Below are 20369 nucleotides of genomic sequence, written 5' to 3'. Positions count from 1 at the left end.
TTATACCTTATTCTATAATCTAATAGCTCAATTCTATTATACAAAAATAAACAATCATTAGATGACAAGGATTGGATATTCTTAACTGAGTTACCAGTAACCAGCAGTTGCCCTTCCATAGCAGCTAACCTATGTTCAAGGTCCAAAAACTTACTGGAAGCACCTACTGACAAAGCACACAGTTGAGAGAATGACTGAGAAAGTGAAGACTCAGTCCTAGAGATCACTTTCCAAAGGTCTCACAGTTATATTTACCGGCTCCTCAATAGTCCCCATTATTGAGCTTCTCCGGTTAGCAGCTCAACTCACTGCCGATGGAATCGGGCCCTGCAACAATACACCCACCTCACATGGCTGCTCCCGTTGTAAACAGGGAGTATAAGAGTCAGAAAGCTGTAGCCTCCCTGAACTAACTCAGATGACCCAGGACCAATATTGGAGATTATTCTTAAAGATGACGTTTCTCCCTCAATTGCAGGTCAGGGCTCACTCGAGAAAACTCACCTATTTCTCCCAGCTCCTCCAGTTGTGCTGTAAACCTGATCAGATATTGATCCATCGGGACCATTGTTAGTGTTGAGGCCGAAGGGGTTACATTCAGTTTCCCCTTCCTTTTCTAGAAGGGGAAACTGTGTGAACGGCTTTGGCGCGGTACAGGCTGGCCATTTAAATCCCCAAAGGCCACTTCAAGACTAGTGGAATCACAGGAAGGAGGCGAAAAAGGACACCCATCAGATGGAATAGGTCCCCTCTGCTGCAGTCTGGCCACTTAAATCCACAAATGGCCACCTCAGGACCCTTGGTGCCCAACTCAGTGCTTGGTGGAACTGTGGGCGGGCAGAAACAAGACAGCACTCCACACCAGTCAGATGGAACAGGTGCCCTGGAATTCAGCATTGAGTTATTTTTGCTTTCAATTTTTTCACAGAAAATCTTTTCAATGCAGCTTGCTGTTTAGCAAATTCCCTCCGCAACTTGTTTACCTGGCCTCTCTGTTTTTTTGCTTTTTTTTTGGGGGGGGGGGGGGTTGTTTGGTAGCTTATTCACATTGCTTCAGCTGTGGGATCTCTTTATCTACTCTGACTCTTTTTGCATTGCATAACCCATTTTTTGGTAGAGATCTACAGCACAGAGTTTTAGATAGGAGAATGTCTTCTAATGAAAAACCAAGCAAGTCAGGGAGGTTTCCTATTTGCAAGAGCAATAAAAAATCACTGCTTTTATTAACAATGTAAAATGAAACTGTAAGCAGCCAGCAACTCAACTCCCACAGAAACAAAAAGCAAATAACTACACATATATAGTAGTATGGAAACTCTACTAGCTCAAATCAGTTCAGTACTAGCTAACTCAATACAATCCAGCGCAATCACATGAATCTCGTTTCCAACACAATTCCCTCTTCTCCTACATTTCTTTGAGATCTATCTGGTTTCCTGGAAAATCTCAGAAGTTCATTCTTGGACCCTAAGACAAATCTCCATTATCCACAGGGCTTTGGAACCTGACCCTTGGGTCCACTAGCCAATCTCTTCAAATAGACTCCTCCCATTGAGGAGTGTCAAACATATCACTACACACCCACTCTCTCTACCAGAGTCTGTGGAAAATGTGAAGTCAATAAGATGTTGGTAACATCTTTACATGAAGTACCACCAAAACCAGACCGCCTTCTATAGATTTCAAAATTTCTTCTGTGATTTTTCAGCCATTGTGTTTAAAAACTGCTAAGAGGCATGGACAAGATGAAAGTATTTTGAAGTTAGTTTTGCTTAATATCATTTAATACCCCTGATGCAGATCACATAAACACAGCATATGTCGGCTGAAGATTCAACTAGTTTCATTGACATTGTGGATATGTCAGCATCATTGTGAAGTATATTAGTTGATAAACATTCACACAGGATATTTTGTGAAGTAAGTTTCTGGACTAATCCTATGACTGAATTCTCTAGAGCTTGGGCTGATGTGTGAACTAGCTCTTGGAAGATTCTGGGATGAATCTTCAAAGACTCAGATAGGGACTGTGTGTATAAAACCGGCATACTCATGCACACAACTAGCCTCTGTGCACAGTAAGCACATTTCCAGAGGAGCAAGAACATACACATTCTACTACTGCCATGCAGAAAAGTATGCCTGTACAAAGAGGGCATTTTGAAGGTGTTCCAGGGCAGGGTATGCACATGTGTGTATTTTAAAAAGGGAGCATGCACATTTATTTATTTATTTAACATTTTTTATATACCGAAATTCTAGCAACAATGTTGCTAATCATTTCGGTTTACATATAACATTGGAGTGACTTAACATGCGAGTCTTACATGGAACAGGAAAATGAACTTGGAGACAATTGAATAAATACTAATAACAAATAACATTAAAACAACAACAGTAGTAATAGACATGTTATATACAGGCGATTAACATTCAAACCAGAGCTTTTTACACTTGCTAATCAAGTTGCAGATATTAAATCTGACTCGTCTGTAGTGTTTCAGTGGGGAATCTGTGGCAAGTTGTAGAGGGTATGGGAGAACTATTGGAGTCTGGGTCAACGAGTGTAGGTTTCAGTGAAGTGATGCTTGGAAGTATGCGTACACAATAAATGAGATACACGCATACATCAGCCAAATTTATAAAATACCTGCTTCTGGCTCAAACTGAGGGTTATTACAAGCACATTATTTAACAAGTAAAATATGTATGTACTTTTATAAACTAGTTGTATAAACTGTGGATCCTGACATTTAAAAAAAGTGCATATACTTCAACATAGGTATGTATTTTTGGAGCGGCGATGCTGGACTCCAGCTGCTCAGTTTATAAGATACAGGTGTAACTTTAGGTGCATTTACTTATGTGTTTATGGGCCAAGTCATGCATATCACTGAAAATTAGCCTATTTTTCAATATAAAAAATAAAAAAAAACGACATGTTCAAGAACTGGGACCTATAATTAAAAATTGGTGATGGTGACACGTTCACAAATACCTACAACAATTAGTAGCCGAGACTGCTGGTTGTTTCTGCTTCATGCATTCTGTGCCAGCTTCCAGTTTACCTATTGGGACAGTGCTCTCGGCACCAAAGAGAAACAGGAAAGCAGCAGCACAAAATGCCTCAGTGGGTCATGACTTCGACAAGACAGCCGAGCCCCATGCACCATTTATCCATCACACACTGTTCACTTTACCATATCAGAGTACAGCTTTGTATAATTGGTTGTGCTCTGTAGTAGCCAGCTTAAAGAAACACACACTTCCCAGTGTTGCATCCATTGAAAAGGACACAAAGTGAAACACCCACCTATATACATACCTCCAGTTTCCTGCAGCAGTTTAGGGGTAACATAGTAATATATAATGACGGCAGAAAAAGACCAAATGGTCCATCCTGTCTGCCCAGAAAGCTTCTTATGCCACTCCGTGCAGGTTACCCCCAAGCCTTGTGCAGCAAGAGTTAGAAAACTCTGGTATATTTGCATAAATGTAAAGTTAAATGCCATTTGCATTTTTATATACAAATAGTTATTTTCTTTTTTTCAAAAGTCTGAATAATTTTTAAACACTTTTTTGGCTGGGGAAAGGATGCTCATGATTGTGCAGGAATGGAAGGAAAGGATCTAAGGAGAGGGAGAACTGGAGATGGGAGGAGGAAAAGGTAGGATAATCAGGAATGGATGGATCCAGGATCAAGAAAGGGAGGGGAGGACAAGAGGAATGATACCCCTTACATTTCCCCTCCCCACCTGATGCCAATCCCCTTTCACGATGCCCCCCTCACTAACACTATTTCCCTCTCTTACAGCACCAGCCACACATGCCCCATACCCCACCTGTTCCATATCTCGTATTCTTCTCCTCCACCAATTCTCACCCTTCCCTCTATCACAGAAGTTCAGGGAATTTGCCTGTAAACATAGATTTTGTTTTGGTTTGGTGCAAGAGTAGCTACAAAGGACTTTTAACATGCATTTACATACAAATTAATAGCTATTAAGTCACAAGGAAGGGGGGGGGGGGATAAAGGCAAAGCCACATTGATGGCGTGTGCGCTGTATAACAAATGGCTCACAATGGAAAACTGGCTCTGAAAATCTGACAGGAAGACCTGCTCTACAAAGTACTTATAATGTACAAAGCTTCTTCTGCATTAGTTTAAAATCACCAAGAAATTATTATATGTCTGTGTTACATTAATTTGTTTTGGGAAAAATAAAAGTGGTTTAAATAAAGGCACCATAATATGCCATAGCAGTATGGAACACACCACAACACACAATGCAGGAAATGTTCAGTCAAAACTTCAAGCTTCTATCTGCTAATATCACATGGTGCTTTTCAATAGGCCGACAGCCCATCTGGGGATCACATACATCAGGGCTCAAGGGCAACAGCCTTCTGTAGATGACTGGCCTCTCAACGAAACACAGCACCTTTCCCTCCGCATTGTCACCAATGCCAGGACCTGCCAGCAAACCGCAGACAGCTAGCCACTTATGCTAAACAAAGACCGTGTGCAGCACAGCTGCTAACCAGTAAGAACTTTTTAATCAGAGCCACAGGTAAACATACCCATTATTTCTGTTTTATGCACAGAACCATTTAGCCATAGGGAATCATACAAGAGATTATATAACCAAGCTTAACACAGTGCAAATTGCCAGATCCAAGTTTTTAAAAAAGTGCAATTATATATTTGATAACAGGTTACTAGTTAGAAACTACTCCACAGATAGCACAGAAAACAGGGCATAACTAATCATTCTTACATTAGTACATACAATTTTTGCAGAAACTGTATTTTATCATTTACTTTGCATAAAGAATAAAAAGTGTACCCTGCTGTGTATTATAGGGTAGTAATTTCATACAGGGGTTCTTACAGCACTAAACAGCAGGAAAGAAGTTTAAGTGGTTTATTAAAGCCAGACGACTTAATTCTTGGGAGCAATTTGGCTTTCTTGTCATCCAGATCATGGAATATCTTGTTCAAAATCTGTTTGCTCCACAGAAAGAAGTCAAACCGTGCATGGTAGGTTTGGGAGAAAAAAATAATTTTTTAATGCATCGTGTTATTTTGGGTGTCCCCCCAGACAGAAGTTGGGCACTTTACCAACTAAGCATTTTGTTATTTTGTGTGTGATCGGAGGAGGAGAGCAAAGAGGGAAGATTTGAACCAAAATCAAGTTCAATCAAATTTCTAGAACAAACTGACCTGCTGCTCAGACTGTGACATATTTGAAGGAGAGTCTCTTCCCGTGGCATCTGCATCATCTCCTTCCTCATCAGAAATCTTGAACTCCAAGTCTTCGGTGTAGCGCTTTCTCTTAACCTGTCTGCTGGAGCGTCTCTTCTGGAAGTTTCAAATCAACATTCCTTATAAGAATTAAAGCTCAGCTGCACAATACATCAAGGCACAGGGGCGTGCGGAACAAACTTCACAATACATTCTTGACACATACCACCACCACCCTGAATTATCTTATATTTTGGTTTTCAAAGCTTTCCAGAAATGCAGCAAGGTTGTGGGGGTATTTTTTTTTGTATTAGCTACAATTGCCCACTACAGATTCCTCTCAGTCAGTCCAGTATTAGGTTTAGTGGTGTGTTGCTGAGCAGATTTCTCCTGACTCTGGTGTTTTACAAACCTTGTTGGTACCAGGTCCAGGTTCGAGATCTGCAACCTGGAGGTCATTCTGAGATGTTGCATGTGTTTGTGTTTTTCTTCTGTTTGATCATATGGATACAGAAAAATTATTTTTCTTTATTTCAGACCGATATTTAACAATTTATTTATTTATTTAAAATATTTTCTATACCATCGCAACGGTTTACATGTAGGCACATATTTAATGTAGGTAAAAGTGTATTATAGTACATTCTAATCAGGTGCCGTCAAAGGTTTGGTTACAATGTATCATTAGACAATCATTTTAGAGTAATAGGTCATGACCGAGTGTACCAAGGTACTTTCACGGGTAAATTTATCATATATAGTGTTACAAGCCGTTAAGCCCGTTAAAACGGGCTACATCCCTCTGTCTCTCACCCCTCACTCTTCACCACCCCCTACCTCCCTCCCTCTCACCCACTCCTCCCTCTCCTCCCACTCAGTCCCTCCCTCCCACTCAGTCCCTCCCTCTCCCTCCCCGTCCCACTCACTCACTCTCTCCCCCCTCACTCTCTCCCCCCCTCACTCCCTCCCCCCCTCACTCCCTCCCCCCCTCACTCCCTCCCCCCCTCTCACTCAGTCCCACTCCCTCTCTCTCCTCTCACTCAGTCCCACTCCCTCTCTCCTCCCCTCTCACTCACTCCCTCCCCACTCCCTCCCTCCCCACTCCCTCCCTCCCCTCTCACTCACTCCCCCCTCTCTCCCTCCCACTCACTCTCCCTCAGTCCCACTCCCTCCCTCTCTCACTCTCTCTCCCCCTCACTCAGTCCCCCCTCTTACTCAGTCCCACTCCCTCCCTCCCTCTCACTCAGTCCCACTCCCTCTCTCTCCTCCCCTCTCACTCAGTCCCTCCCTCGCTGCCGCCGCCGCCGCCACCGCCACCCGCCGCTGCCATCCGACACCGCCGCCGCCACCCGCCACTACCACCGCTGCTGCCATCCGCCGCCACTCAACGCCGTCGCTGCCACTGGACGCCGCTGCCACTGGACGCCGCCATTTTTTTTCTTTTTTTCTGGCTCAGACCGACGTGCTCGCCCGCACATGCGCGGTAGAGCTGGTCTCTACTGCGCATTTGCGGCACGTCGGTCATCCTTTGTTTATTAGGTAGGATAATTATGCTTATTGTGAAGTGGAGTTCATAGATTACTGTACTGTACAGTCTTTACTGTGTGTCGGTGTTCTTCTGCCTATTCCTGAATAATTCCTACTCTCCCGTCTCTTTGTAAAATGCTTGTTTAAAAAGCCATGTTTTTAAACTTTTCTTAAATGCTTTGAGATCACTTTGTAATCTGATCTCTGGAGGCATTGTGTTCCAAATTATGGGTTCTGCTAATAAGAACATAAGAAATTGCCATGCTGGGTCAGACCAAGGGTCCATCAAGCCCAGCATCCTGTTTCCATTAGAGGCCAAAACCAGGCCACAAGAACCTGGCAATTACCCAAACACTAAGAAGAACCCATGCTACTGATGCAATTAATAGCAGTGGCTATTCCCTAAGTATAATTGATTAATAGCAGTTAATGAACTTCTCCTCCAATGATAAGGCCCTTTCTATCACTTGGGTTAGTCTTGCTGTTTTTATTGATGGAATGGTTAAGAGTGCTTTATTTGCTGATCGAAAGTTTCTGTGTGGGACGTGTACCCATAATGCTGTGTTTACTACACACCAAAAATATAAGTGGCTTATAGCTAAAATTGAGTAGCAGATGAAGGAATTACTCTCACTAGTCATGGTATATTCACATTTTTTTTTGTGGTCAAATTGGGCCTGTTTCTGTCTTGAGATACCTGCATTTGCATAGCCTCTTCCATGCTTTGTGATGGATTTGTGTAAATGAAGTACATTATCTTCCCATGAAAAATACTTGAATGTGCTTAATAACACTGAGGACAAATGACCAATATAAATGAATAAAAAAAAAATATCTTGCTATCATTCACACTTGATCAACGTTTCAGGAATGTTTTTTTCTTCTCCCTGCTATATATATAAGCAAGTTTGCTTACCGTAAACTGTGTTTCCGTAGATAGCAGGATGAATTAGCCATGCCAGAGTAGGCGTATTTTTCTTAGTTAGTGACAGAGATTTAACTCTGTGCAGCTGCGTGGTCGTCTTCCTGCGCGATTCCGTTTTCTTCTCAGTCTTTTTATAGCCAAGCAAGGTGTATGGTAAAAGGAGTTTAGTCTTAGACTGTCTAGGGAGGTGGGAGGGATCGCATGGCTAATTCATCCTGCTATCTACGGAAACAGTTTACAGTAAGCAAATTTGCTTTTTCCGGTCGATAGCAGGGCTGAATTAGCCATGCTGTCTGGGAGTCCCAAGCTCCCGGGTTGTGTCCATGTGGTAATGGCTGTTAAAGTTCAGGACACCAACCCTTAGGCAGAGTAGACAGTCTCTTGGATTATTAAGGGTTGACAAGACTGCTGAACCCAGTGCTGCATCTGAAGATGCTTGTTTTTCAATATAATAGTGTGATGTAAAGGTATGAAGGGACGACCAAGTTGCCGCTTTGCGTATGTCCAGTAGCGGAACTTTCCGTAAGTGGGCAACAGATGCTGCTGTGGTGCGTATCTGGTGCGCTTTAGGTTTGTTGCTTAGTTTAATGGAACTTTTGTTATAACAGAACTGAATGCATTGGGATAACTAAGCCGCTATGGTTCACCAGGGTTATTTGGATTGAAGGAAAGGAATAGTTGAGAAGGTCTGGAGGGAGAATGAGTTCTCAGTTTATAATAAGCTAATGCTCTTTTATGGTCTAGCAAGTGTAGAAGTTTGTCTCGCTCATCGTGATGAGGCTTACGTTTGAAGATTGGTAGAGTGATGGTTTGATTAATATGAAAAGCAGAGACCACCTTAGGAAGGAAGGCAGGATGAGGTCGAAGACTGACCTTATTGTGGTAAAATTCCAAGTAAGGGGAATAGTGAACCAAGGCTTGTAGTTCACTCACTCTCCTTGCTGATGTGACGGCCACCAGGAATACAGTCTTCCAGATTAGGTATTTTATGTGGCATGAATCTAAAGGTTCGAAGGGAGATACCACGGCGTTTAGATCCCATGGTACAAGTGGTTTTGTCACCGGTGGCCATAGATATAGCATGCCCCGCATGAATCTGGAAACCAAGGGGTGGTTAGAAATGGGAAGGCCATTATGAGAGTGATGAAAAGCTGCAATAGCACTTATATGTACTCGAACTGGTCGCTAGACCAGCTTGGTAGAGGGTATGGAGATATTCCAGCAGTTGTGTGACAGTAGATGAGGATGCACCTGAAAGGGAGCTCCTGAGGACAGGTTGGTGGAAGAAAGCCACCATCGAATGTCTGTGCACATGGGTGTGGTAAGTCTTATCCTGGAGGAGAGGGGTTGCAGAAACTGTGACCATTGAGTTTTTAGGCCCCATTGTAAACTGCGCATGTGTAATCTCGTGTGGGGGACCACATGGATAGCCGCCATGTGACCCAGCAGTTGGAGGACTTGACGTGCCCATGCATGAGATTGATTGCATAGTCTTTGTGCTGGGTAGGAGAGAGTTTGAATCCTGTCTTGTGGAAGGTAGGCTCTCTCCTGCACTGTGTTGATGAGAGCTCCTATGAACTGCAGTGTTTGGGTTGGTTGCAGATTTGATTTTTTGTAATTTATTAAGCAGCCCAATGTCTGAAGACAGTTGATTGTGCCCACCATATGTGCTCGTAGAGTGGTCTGATCCGAGGCCACTAATAGCCAGTCATCCAGATAAGGAAAAATCTGGATCGATAGTTGTCTGAGATGAGCCACCACCACCGCTAAACATTTCGTGAATACTTTCGGGGCTGAAGACAGGCCAAAGGGTAGACCTTTGTATTGATAGTGCCTGTTCTGAGCTCGGAAACAAAGGTAGCGCCACGAAGAAGGGTGCATGGGTATACGGGAGTATGTATCCTTCAGGTCTATAGAACATAGCCAGTCATTGGGTTGTAGGAGGGGTAGGATGCTCTTGAGAGAGGTCATCTTGAACTTTTCCTTTTGGATGTGCTTGTTGAGGTTCCATAAATCTAATACGGGACGAAGGCCCCCGGATTTTTTTGGAATGAGAAAATAATGGGAGTAGAATCCCTGATTCTGTAGTGGTAGTGGAATTCTTTGAATGGATCTTTGAATTTGTAGATTCCTTATTTCTTCCTGGAGATATGGTGAATGGGTCGATGTACTTCTGAGAGGAGGTACATGAGGAAGGGAAGACTCATAAAATTTAGGTGATAACCTTCTCTGATGATGTCTAGCACCCAACGATCTGAGGTGATCGCCTCCCAATTGGTGACCACCTATGAAAAGGTGGTGGAAGTGGTGTGAGGTAGCTCAAAAAGTTGGTGCTTGCTTTTGTGGAGTAGTAGTTCCTTGTTTTTGTGGTCGCTGTTGGCGAGAGCATCCACGTGATTGGTGATGTTGAGATGAAAATCTTTGTTGACTATAGTGCTGTGAGCGGAAAGTATTGTAAGGTTTGAAAGATGCTCTTGGATAGAATTTCCTCCTATAAGGGTAAAATTTTCTGGAGGAGGTATGAAGATTGGCTGGAGATGTGAGGGATAGTACAACTGTACTTCGTTCTTTTAAATGAGTTACAGTTTCTCCAAATTTATCCCCAAACAAGTTATCCCCCTTGCAAGGGATATCTGCCAATTTGTCGTGTACGTCTTTCCAAATAGCGCTTGCTCTTAACCAAGCCATGCATCGGGCCGCTATAGCTGTCGCAGAAGATCTTGCGAAAGACTCGAAGGACTCAAACAGACCTGAGCAAGTGACGAAGACCTTCTTCCATGTCTGTAAAGGGCTGTGGTAAGGTGTTATCAGCGGCTAGACAAACGGGGCACAATTTTTGAAGACTTTCAAACAAGTACTGGATCATGTAACATTGGTGATGATGTATTTTGGTTGTCAAGATAGAGGAATGGTATACTTTATGGCCGAAGTCGTCCATAGACTTATGGCCCTTTCCTGGAGATGAATTAGCATAATGCTTTGATCACTTTGCTTTTGACAGTACAGACTACACAATAGAGTTGTGAGGCAAATTGGCAGAATCATAGATTGTTGAATTTCGCATTCTGTACTTAAGATCTGTTTTTCTAGATGCGGTTATAGTGGAAAAAGGTTTTTCCCACATTTTGTGAAGTACTGCATCCAAAACCGAATGAGGTGGTAGAGTTGTCTGTTCTGGTGGCATGTCGAAAATTTTTAGTATACCAAGAATCTCAGACCTGGGATCTGGAACCTTTCCTGTCTCTACGTTTAGGAGGGTTCCCACCTTTTCTATGAATTTTGTGTAGGACAGATCTTCCGGTGGGGAATAAGGTTTCAGCAGACCTTCAGCTGGGTTGGAAGGCATGCCCATGGAGGAGCTTGGCAAAGACGATGTCCACTGAGAATCTGGGCTACCTGGACAAGTTGGAATTGGAGATGGTACGGGTGGCTGAGTTGGTGGTGCAGGACTCTGTGATACCGGTGGTGAAGGTTGAGGAAATGTCCTCAGAGGCTGGGGGTGTGTCGACTCCAGATCCTGAAAAATCGTATTCAGCGCTTGTGAAATTCGTAGCATGGCTTTGGACGCTAGATGTTTCGGTTGTGGCTGTGAGGAACCCAGCGGAATTTATCTGGGAGATAGCGCTGTCAAAAGAAAGTCTTGAGGCGTCGGCGATTTGTGCCGTTTATGAAGAGGTACCTTAAGTTGAGGGGAATGTTGTTTACTAAGGGATGCTGATGACCATCCCGAAATAGAATCCCTACTAAGTGAAAAGGAGTCATAATCCTGATCGGAGAGGAGCTCTATTTCCACGTTGGAGTTTGTACTTGGTCGTTTTGATGAGATAGAATGACCAGACAACCCTGAGTTTGTAGAAGGAGCTTTATGTATGTGTTTTAGTCTTTTCTGTTTCCTTGAGGTGTTTCTGTCCCTGAAGCACAACTGAGTCAAAAGAAGCGTTGTGTGTGCCGGGGTTTGAGACTGGTGTGCGGAATGCGCAGTGTCCTACACAGGCATTGAGTGTTTCATATGCTTCCTGTGCGTCGATGATGCGCCATGCTTCGAATGCGCCGTAATCTTCTGGCGCTCCGTATGCTTCAATGCATTGATAGTTTTGGACGCTTCGGTTTTGCATGCTCCGAGGGCTTTGAGGGCTTCGAGGCCGAGGAGTGTGGCTGAACGGGAACAGGTCCCTGAGTCCCAATCGGCTCATGGGGGGGGGGGGGTCTTATAGGAAGATGCGTCTAGGCCTCAACTCTTTTCCCCGGCTGACGGTATTTCAAACCTGGCCACAGTGCCTGGGTCGGCGCTAAGATGATCTCCCGGCTCCAAAGAAGAGTGTCTTTGACGACGTCTTCTTAACTTTCTTCGCCGGTCCTGGCAAACATTGGGTTGATTGTGCTCTCAAATGTTCCATTTTTTCCGTGCGATGCCTTTGGGCCCAGGGGGACATACAACCACAGTCTCGGCATGAGGCTTGGTCGTGGTCTGGCCCCAGGCATATGTAACAATAACTATGTCCATCTGTTATGGACATAATTTTGCCACATTGGCAGTACTTAAAACCTGATGGTTTAGGAGCCATCACGGTGCCAAAAAAGATTCGAAAAAAATGTGAGACTAGGTGGAGAGAAAAACCCCGCGTGCGATCAGCTCGCGGAAAAAGAGACTGAGGAGAAAATGGAATCGCGCGGGAAGACGACCGCGCAGCCGCAAAGAGTTAAAACTCTGTCACTAACTAAGAAAACTCCATCTACTCTGGTCGCGTGCATACTCCCAAGACAGCATGGCTAATTCAGCCCTGCTATCAACGGGAAAATATTAATAACATGACCAGTGAGAGTAATTCCTTCATCTGCTACTCAATTTAACTACAAGCCACTTATATTTTTGGTGTGTAGCAAAAGGGAAGAGTTTATTGTTAAATATCAGTCTGAAATAAAGAAAAATAATTTTTTTCTGTATCCATATGATCAAACAGAAGAAAAACACAGAAACACACGCAACATCTCAGAATGACCTCCAGGTTGCAGATCTAGAACCTGGACCTGGTACCAAGAAGGTTAGTAAAACACCAGAGTCAGGAGAATTTTGCTCAGTAACACACCACTAAACCTAATACTGGACTAACTGAGGAGAATCTGTAGTGGGCAATTGTTTCCAAAGCAAGAAGCCAGTACTAAAAAACGAGTCAAATAAGGACTACTGTGTGCAGTTTACATTCCTCTTTAGCAGCATATATTGTTTTGGTTTCTATATAGTGCTTTGACCAAGACATCTTAAGTACAAGGTAAGAAACTACAAAGTAGCATAGTAAATGGAAAAAAACAATTAGAGGCAGGAGTTAAAAATATATTCTGACTTGCCTCTTCTGAATTTTTATTTTCCATTTGATTGATTTTAACCAGCAATGGAAATATTTAAGAAAATACCATCTCTGTTTTCTGCAAAATCTTATGTTACTATATTCTTAATGGACAGATCTTGGATATCAGGGAAAAAGACATCTTTACCTGAATTCCCAGGTCATCTTCTTCTTCAGGAGAAGCTGGTGGGGTTTTCTCTAAATCTGAATGTTCAGAACCTTCTGCTTTCCCTTTGCTGACCTTTTTCTTCGAAGCACTTGTTTCCAAATCAGGCTTGTTACTGAAATGTAAACTGCTATGAGTATTTTAGATTCATATTAAACCATTGCTCAAAGTGCACTCTGGTAAAAGCTGGCATGGTGAGTTTTCATTCTTACTCTGTACACTCAGCAACTCATTTTGTTTGTGTTCTGTGGGATTAGAAATGTACACACAACTGGCAATTTTGGTCAAATTATGAAAATTACTACACTTGCCAATTTGCACAGCGTGAGCACATGAAGCATTAAAAAAAAAAAAGCAATAAGATTTGAAAACTTGCATAGAAATCTGCATGGAACAATTCGCAATGCAACTTAAGCAGTGGGAGAAGAGCGAGTTCTGTGGTCTAACTGCTCAGAAACATTTGGGAAGCATGGTTGGAGGCAGCTAGATATATTACTGTACTGCAACACAGACCATACAGTGAAAATTAGAATCATAAAATGGCACAAACAATCTGACTGCTCAGTTTTTGAATTGGAGCTCATACATTAAATGTGGGTTAATTAAACAGTGTCCAGGATACAATTAATCCTTGAGTGACAGCAGCCTGAGGATCTTGTTCCTTGATGCCCGTTTCAACCAGTCATCCTTCTGCAAACATTTGCTGCCATCCCACAACCAAGGTCCACATCATAAGTTACAGCTACTGTCCATTTGTTCTAGCAACCATTTTCAAATTTGTATTTAAGATCCATGTTGTTGCATTATTTAATTAAGTTGCAACACATTGTAACCTAATTTGTATCCCTTTTGTTTATCTTATTTAAACCTGTTTACGCTCAGTTATTTTCATATATTTATGCTCTCTTCTTCCCCTGCCCTTCTCCCCTTAGTTAATGTGTTAAATGTATTGCTCCGTTAATGTTAATGTGTCAATTGTAATGCTCCGTTGCTAACCCTATGTTCTTTAGCACAGTTGCAATTTTACGTTCTCTGTGAACTGATGTGAAGTTACTAAACAAATGTCGGTATATAAAATCTGCAAATAAATAAATAAGATACAGACAGCCCTGCTTATGCCCCTTATAAACATTACAAGAAATGCTTAACATTTAGCATGAAAATGAGAAGAACCGATGATCTCATGATTCCCATAAACCGAGTTATACTAGAATAAGGAAGCCATCAAGGGAAAATGCGATAGTTGTATAGATTTTAAATTAAATAAAAACATTTGTCCATCATGGTCAGCCTACTGAGAGTTCAGATAGTAAAGAGATGTACATGCCTCCAAGACTACACCTTTCTGTGCCAACAGCTTCTTTCTGCTCCTTTGAGTTTTCAGTTAAATCAAAACCAGCCTCTACTGGGGCCACATCTCCAAAATCACTTTTAAAGTGAAAAGGATTCCTCTCCCACTTCTGCCATCCCATCCCCAAATAATTTTACCCTCAAGTGACAGATTGCAGCTCCCTGGAATGCATGTATCCTGATTCTGGCCACTGGGTGTCAATGTTACGATGGCTAGGACTAATTCCTCCTTCCCCCATCCCGTAGGCTGTGAACACTGCTTCCACAGCCCAAGAATCAGCAGTCAGGCTCAACAACTGAACTCAGCTCTGTCACATGACAAGCAGCAGCATGGACACCAAACCATTAGGGCTGGCCTGGCCTGAATATGTCCATTTTTAATAACACTCTGGAAGTTGTGTGGCTTAAGACCTGACCAGACCCTAAACCTAATACCATTCCAGTATCCAGAGAATACACACAAATAAATATACACACACCCTTGAGTTCTATTAATAGCCATGGGCGAACTCTAGCCACACTCTTGTCTTCAACTTGCTCAATTCTGATCAAATCCATTCTTCTGGCAAAGTAATCCAACCAATTATTTATTTATTTATATATTTTATATACCGACGTTCGATCGAGATATCACATCGGTTTCCAGATAACTAAAAGAATAGGGTAGTAACAGCCCTATTTTACATTATAACATTGTAATAAATATAATAAATTATAACATTGTAATAAATATAACGAATTATAACAGAAATAACAGGATTACATGGAACATTTGATTATAGTATATAACATATGTACATAAATGACTTGTTGATGAGGATAATTTATGGTTAAGGATAGCAGGGAGGGTTGAAAGGGGGGAGGAGGGGGGGATAGGGGGAGGAAGGTAGTGCAAGGGAGGGAAGATGGTGACGCGAGATACTTGTGTAGGGGGCGTGGTGTGTTGCATTTGGGCAGGTTACGTGTCAGGTGGGAAAGCTTTTAAGAACAGCCATGTTTTGAGGTGTTTTTTTAAGACTTGCAATGAAGGTTCATTTCTGAGACAGGTGGGGAGGGAGTTCCATAAGGTGGGGCCCGCTATTGTTATGGCTCGTTTGCGGGTGACGTTGAGGTGTGCAGATTTGAGATTGGGGACAGCTAGGAGGCCAGTGTTGGTGGATCTGAGAGTTCTTTGTGTGGGGTAAGGATGTATTCCGTTGTTTAGCCAGTTCATATTGTTGTTTATTTTTTTGTGCATGAGGGTGAGGGTTTTATATTGGATTCTTTGTGTAATGGGTAGCCAGTGGAGTTCTTTGAGAGTGGGTGTGATGTGGGAGGATTTTTTGTTGTTAGAGATGATTCTGGCGGCAGCGTTCTGTAGAACTTGGAGGGGTTTGATGTGGATTTCTGGTAGGCCGAGGAGGAGGGAGTTGCAGTAGTTACATATTTCTCAATAATACCTTTAAGATTTTCTCCATTTAAAACATGGCTGCTCAACGAGCTTCTCAAACTTTTTTTTTTTTTTTTTTTACTCTCTCTTCTTCAGTATTATAGAATATGAAATCCAATCCAAACTGAGGGGAAAAAACCCCAAGGTGGAGAAGAGACTCTAGGAATAAAAGCAGATGACTTTATACTGAGAAAATTGTGGCAGTCCCAGTCAGGGCTGACCAACAGAGGGTGGACCTGAGATAAAATTAACCTTTGCAAACACTCATCTCCCTCTCCAAGATGCTCCTTTAAAATCTGCACCCTCCCCCTTCCCTCCCACTGGCAAGAGGAGAGTAGTACTTTTTACATGCATCTGCCTCCTCCTCTGCTGGCTTCAATCTGAAGTCTGAATGCACAGGGCCCTGAACAGTTCGGACTTCAGACAAACCTACAGAGAAGGACGCAGACACAGGTAAAGAAGCACTACTGCTCGCCCACTGCCAGAAGGAAAGGAATGAAGCATGGGCATATCATCCACCCATGGATGCCCCGAAATTCAAAAAGAGGTGTGTGTACTAGGCAATGGGGGGAAATTTCAGAAATCCACTCCTCAGGTTAAGAAAAGATTTTAATTGCTTGTTTGCTCTAATGCTTATTGCCCAAAGTTGCTTTTCTATCACATGTATGACTATGTTCACCTGTAACAATTTCCTGTCAATGAAACCATTAAGCAGTATAGGAAAATAGTTTATCTGCTAATTTTCATTCCTATAGTACAACAGATCAGTCCAGACTCCTGGGTTTTGCCTTCCTTCCAGCAGATGGAGATAGAGAAAGTTTCGCTGACACTGCCATATAACCTGGTGTCCACCTGCAGTCCCTCAGTATTGAGAATTACCCAAGCCAAGATACCAACTTACCCCAATACCAACCATACATCAATATCCCCCTGAACGAGCAGAAGTGGATATTTATAATAAATCTTTGGAACATTTAAACCTGAGGAACTAAAAAACCTGTGTCACTTCAGACTATTTACAATAACTGATCGAGCGGACTCTCCAAATCTCCCCACAACAACTGGGCAGGACTCTGGACTGACCTGTGGTACTACAGGACCAAAAATTAGCAGGTAAGAACTAATTTTCCTTTCCCTGTATGTACCCAGATCAGACTCCAGGAATATTCCCAAGCTTCCCTAAATGGGGTGGGACTGTGAGTCTTGCTCGCAACACACTTTCGCCAAACCCCTGGCCTCTGAGGCCTGGATAATCAAGTGATAATGCCCGGTGAACGTTTGCAAGGACTTCCAATTAGCCGCACAACAAATTTCATGAGGTGATACGTGTTGACATTCGACCCAGGAGGCCTACTGAGAACAAGTAGAGTGAGCCCTTAACCTCTCCGGGACAGGATGACCCTGACAGATGTATGTCAAACCTATAGCTTTCTTCAACCAATGTGCAATCATGGATTTGGATGCCTTATGACCCTTCTTTGCACCATTCCATAGCACAAAAAGATGGTCCAACAATTGGAAGCTATTAGTGACCTTAAAATATCGGAACAATACCTGCTTTACATCCAGGAGTCTCATGAGGTGCTGAAGCATCCTAATTTGGAAAGGCCGGGAGCTCGACCAATTGACTTAAATGGAACGACACCACCTTCAGAAGGAAGGAAGGAAGGAAGGACGGAAGAAACTGTCCTCAACAAGACTCCCAAATCCATAATTCTCAAAAATGGATCCCTGCAGGACAAGGCCTGAAGTTCAGAGATCCTTCTAGCAGAACAAATTGCCACCAAGAAAACTACCTTTAAAGTGAGATCCTTCATAGTAGACTTTCTAAGAGGCTCAAATGGAGCCACACACATACCCCTAAGGACCAAGTTAAGGTTCCAAGAGAGATACAACTTCTGAATCACATTCTTTACGCCCTGCAAAAAACATACCACATCCAGATGTACAGCTAGGGCAAGTCCCTGCAACTTGCCTCAAAGACAACCCAATGAAACCACCTGAACTCTGAGGGAGTTAAATGCCAAGCCCTTCACCAATCCTCGCTGCAAGAAGGCCAGAATATTTGCTACAGATGCCCGAGTAGGATCAAACCACTGCTCCGCACATCAAGTCTCAAAAACTCTCCAGACCCTCACATATGGCAAGGAGGTGGAAGTCTTTCTAGCTTGCAAGAGAACAGAAAAGACATCAGAATATCCTGTCTCCCTTAATCGTTTCCTCTCAAAAGCCAAGCCGCGAGACAGAAGCTGCCTGATCAGAAAATATGTGACCTTGGAGCAAAAGCTTTGGTAGATGAGCAAGCCCGCTACTAGAATTACTTTTCCCGGATGGATCTCTATATGCCGTAATATTTTGCTCACCAACGGCCACGGCGGAAACATGTACAAAAGGATGCCCTTCGGCCAAGGAAGAACCAAGGTATCAACTCCTTCTGCTCCACGCTCCCTTCTGCGACTGAATTGTGGAGCCCTGGCATTTCAGTGAGTTGCCATTAAATCCATGTGAGGCCTGCCCCATCTACGACGTATGAGGCACATTGCTTTCTGACAACTCTTACTCTGTGATCCAGCTGTTGCTTAATGAGAAAATCTGCTTGTACATCGCTTGTGCCAGTGATGTGAGAAGCCGCTAATAGTGCCAGATGCTACTCTGCCAAATGGATTAATTCCTGGGCTTCCTGAGTCACCACATGACTCTTGGAACTAACCCATCGATTGATGTAAGCCACCGTTGACGCATTGTCCGACAAGATCCTCGCTGGCTTTCTGCACAAAAGCGGCAGGAATGTACGCAGCACCAGCTACATTGCTCTCGTCTAAGCGATTGATAGACCACAATGCTTCCTCCACCAACCACTGGCCCTACACAGACTGGTTGGCATACTGCTTCCCACCCGGAGAGACTGGCATCGGTGGTAACAACCACCTAGTCTGGAACCTCCAAGTCCACCCAGGGCCTCAACTAGTCCCACCAAGCCACCACAAAGACTGGACCTGGCTAGCTCTGTAAGAGGTGCAGAAGTTGAAATTGTTCTGAAAACAGGTTCCAACGGGAAAGCAACGCAGACTGAGGAGGCCATATATGAGCAAACACCCAAGGAACCAGCTCCAAAGTGGACGCCATGGAACTGAGAACCTGCAAGTAATCCCAGATTCTGGGCACCTGTTTCTCCAATCTGTGAACTTGCGCCTGCAATTTTCCAATGCGAACCTCTGAGAAAAACCTCCTCACCTTGGTATCGAATTGAACCCCCAGAAATTCCAAGACTTGAGAAAGTAAATCTGTCCAAGAGTCATCTTTCCCCTATCTCAAGCGCTGTAGCCAAGTCCACTGCCTGCCTTGCAAAGGACCTCTGATTTTGCCTGAATAAGCCAGTCATCCATATATGGGTGAACGAAGACACCTTCCTTCCGGAGTCACCGCCACCAAGACCATCACCTTGGTGAAGGTCCTCAGAGCCATTGCCAGACCAAAACGAGAGGGCACAAAAAAGAAAATGTGTCCCTAGGACCATGAATCGGAGATATCTCTGATGGTCGGGCTGGATCCCTATGTGCAAGTACACCTCGGTCAAATCCAGGAAAGCCAAGAACTCCCCCCCCTTGCACACCATCGCAATTACAGAGCGCAAGGTCTCCATCCAAAAATGATGAATCTTGAGAGCCCTGTTTACTCTAAGTCCAAAACTGGGCAGAACATTCCCTCCTTCTTTGGCACAATGAAATAAATGGAATAGCGCCCTGTCCCCTGTTTTTCTAGGGGGACGGGAACAATGACGCCAAGCATCTGCAGGCGGCTTAGGGTTTGCTGCACCACCCGCCTTTTTCCCTCGTAAGCACATGGGAAGACCATGAACAAGTCCCTTAGCAGAATCTAAAGCATAACCTTGCCTTATGATGCTTAAGACCCACTGGTCTGACATGATTTTGGCCCACTCCTCGTTAAAAAAAAAAAAAAGTGTCAACTGACCCCATATGACCAGAACTGAGGAACAGGCTTGCCTCACTTCATTGGGTAGATTTGGCTCCACCCCCCCCCCCCCTGGCCAGAGCCATCTCTGTTCGGCTTTCAAACTGTGAAAGGACTGGCCCCAAGTGCTGCCTCTCGATGCCTCCTGAAGCCTTATTCTGCCGAAAATGCCTATTTCCTCTGAACCGAGAACATGAAGGAAAGGCCCCTATCCGCTTATCCTCAGGCAATTTATGACCTTTATTCTCTCCCAGATGTTTTATCAGCTCCTTCAAGTCCTGTCCAAAGAGCAGCTTTCCTTTGAAAGCTAACGCTCCCAATTGAGACTTGGAGGAAACATCTGCCGACCAGTTTCTCAACCTGAGAAGCCTCCTGGCCGATACAGCAGACATCACTGTTCTGGAAGAAGT

At 43.5% G+C, this 20369-nt stretch overlaps 1 protein-coding gene across 8 annotated transcripts in view; it reads right to left on the bottom strand.

Moving 5' to 3' along the window:
* The window catches only part of CHD7 (chromodomain helicase DNA binding protein 7), a 509619-nt gene that overhangs the window by 222384 nt on the left and 266866 nt on the right, over positions 1 to 20369 (bottom strand). For 7 of the 8 annotated variants that reach the window (XM_029591355.1, XM_029591364.1, XM_029591357.1 and 4 more), the window contains exons 4-5: positions 13191 to 13335; positions 5225 to 5362 (exon numbers count right to left, since the gene is read on the bottom strand). In XM_029591355.1, coding sequence (XP_029447215.1) covers positions 5225 to 5362; positions 13191 to 13335 — 283 coding nt within the window. The remainder of the gene's footprint in view (positions 1 to 5224; positions 5363 to 13190; positions 13336 to 20369) is intronic. The other variant, XM_029591363.1, reaches the window with a different exon arrangement.

The sequence above is a fragment of the Rhinatrema bivittatum genome, chromosome 2, assembly GCF_901001135.1.
Source record: "Rhinatrema bivittatum chromosome 2, aRhiBiv1.1, whole genome shotgun sequence".
NCBI classification, from domain to species: domain Eukaryota; kingdom Metazoa; phylum Chordata; class Amphibia; order Gymnophiona; family Rhinatrematidae; genus Rhinatrema; species Rhinatrema bivittatum.
Note: the sequence above shows the minus strand (reverse complement) of the source record. Positions and strands in the feature narration are given on the sequence as shown.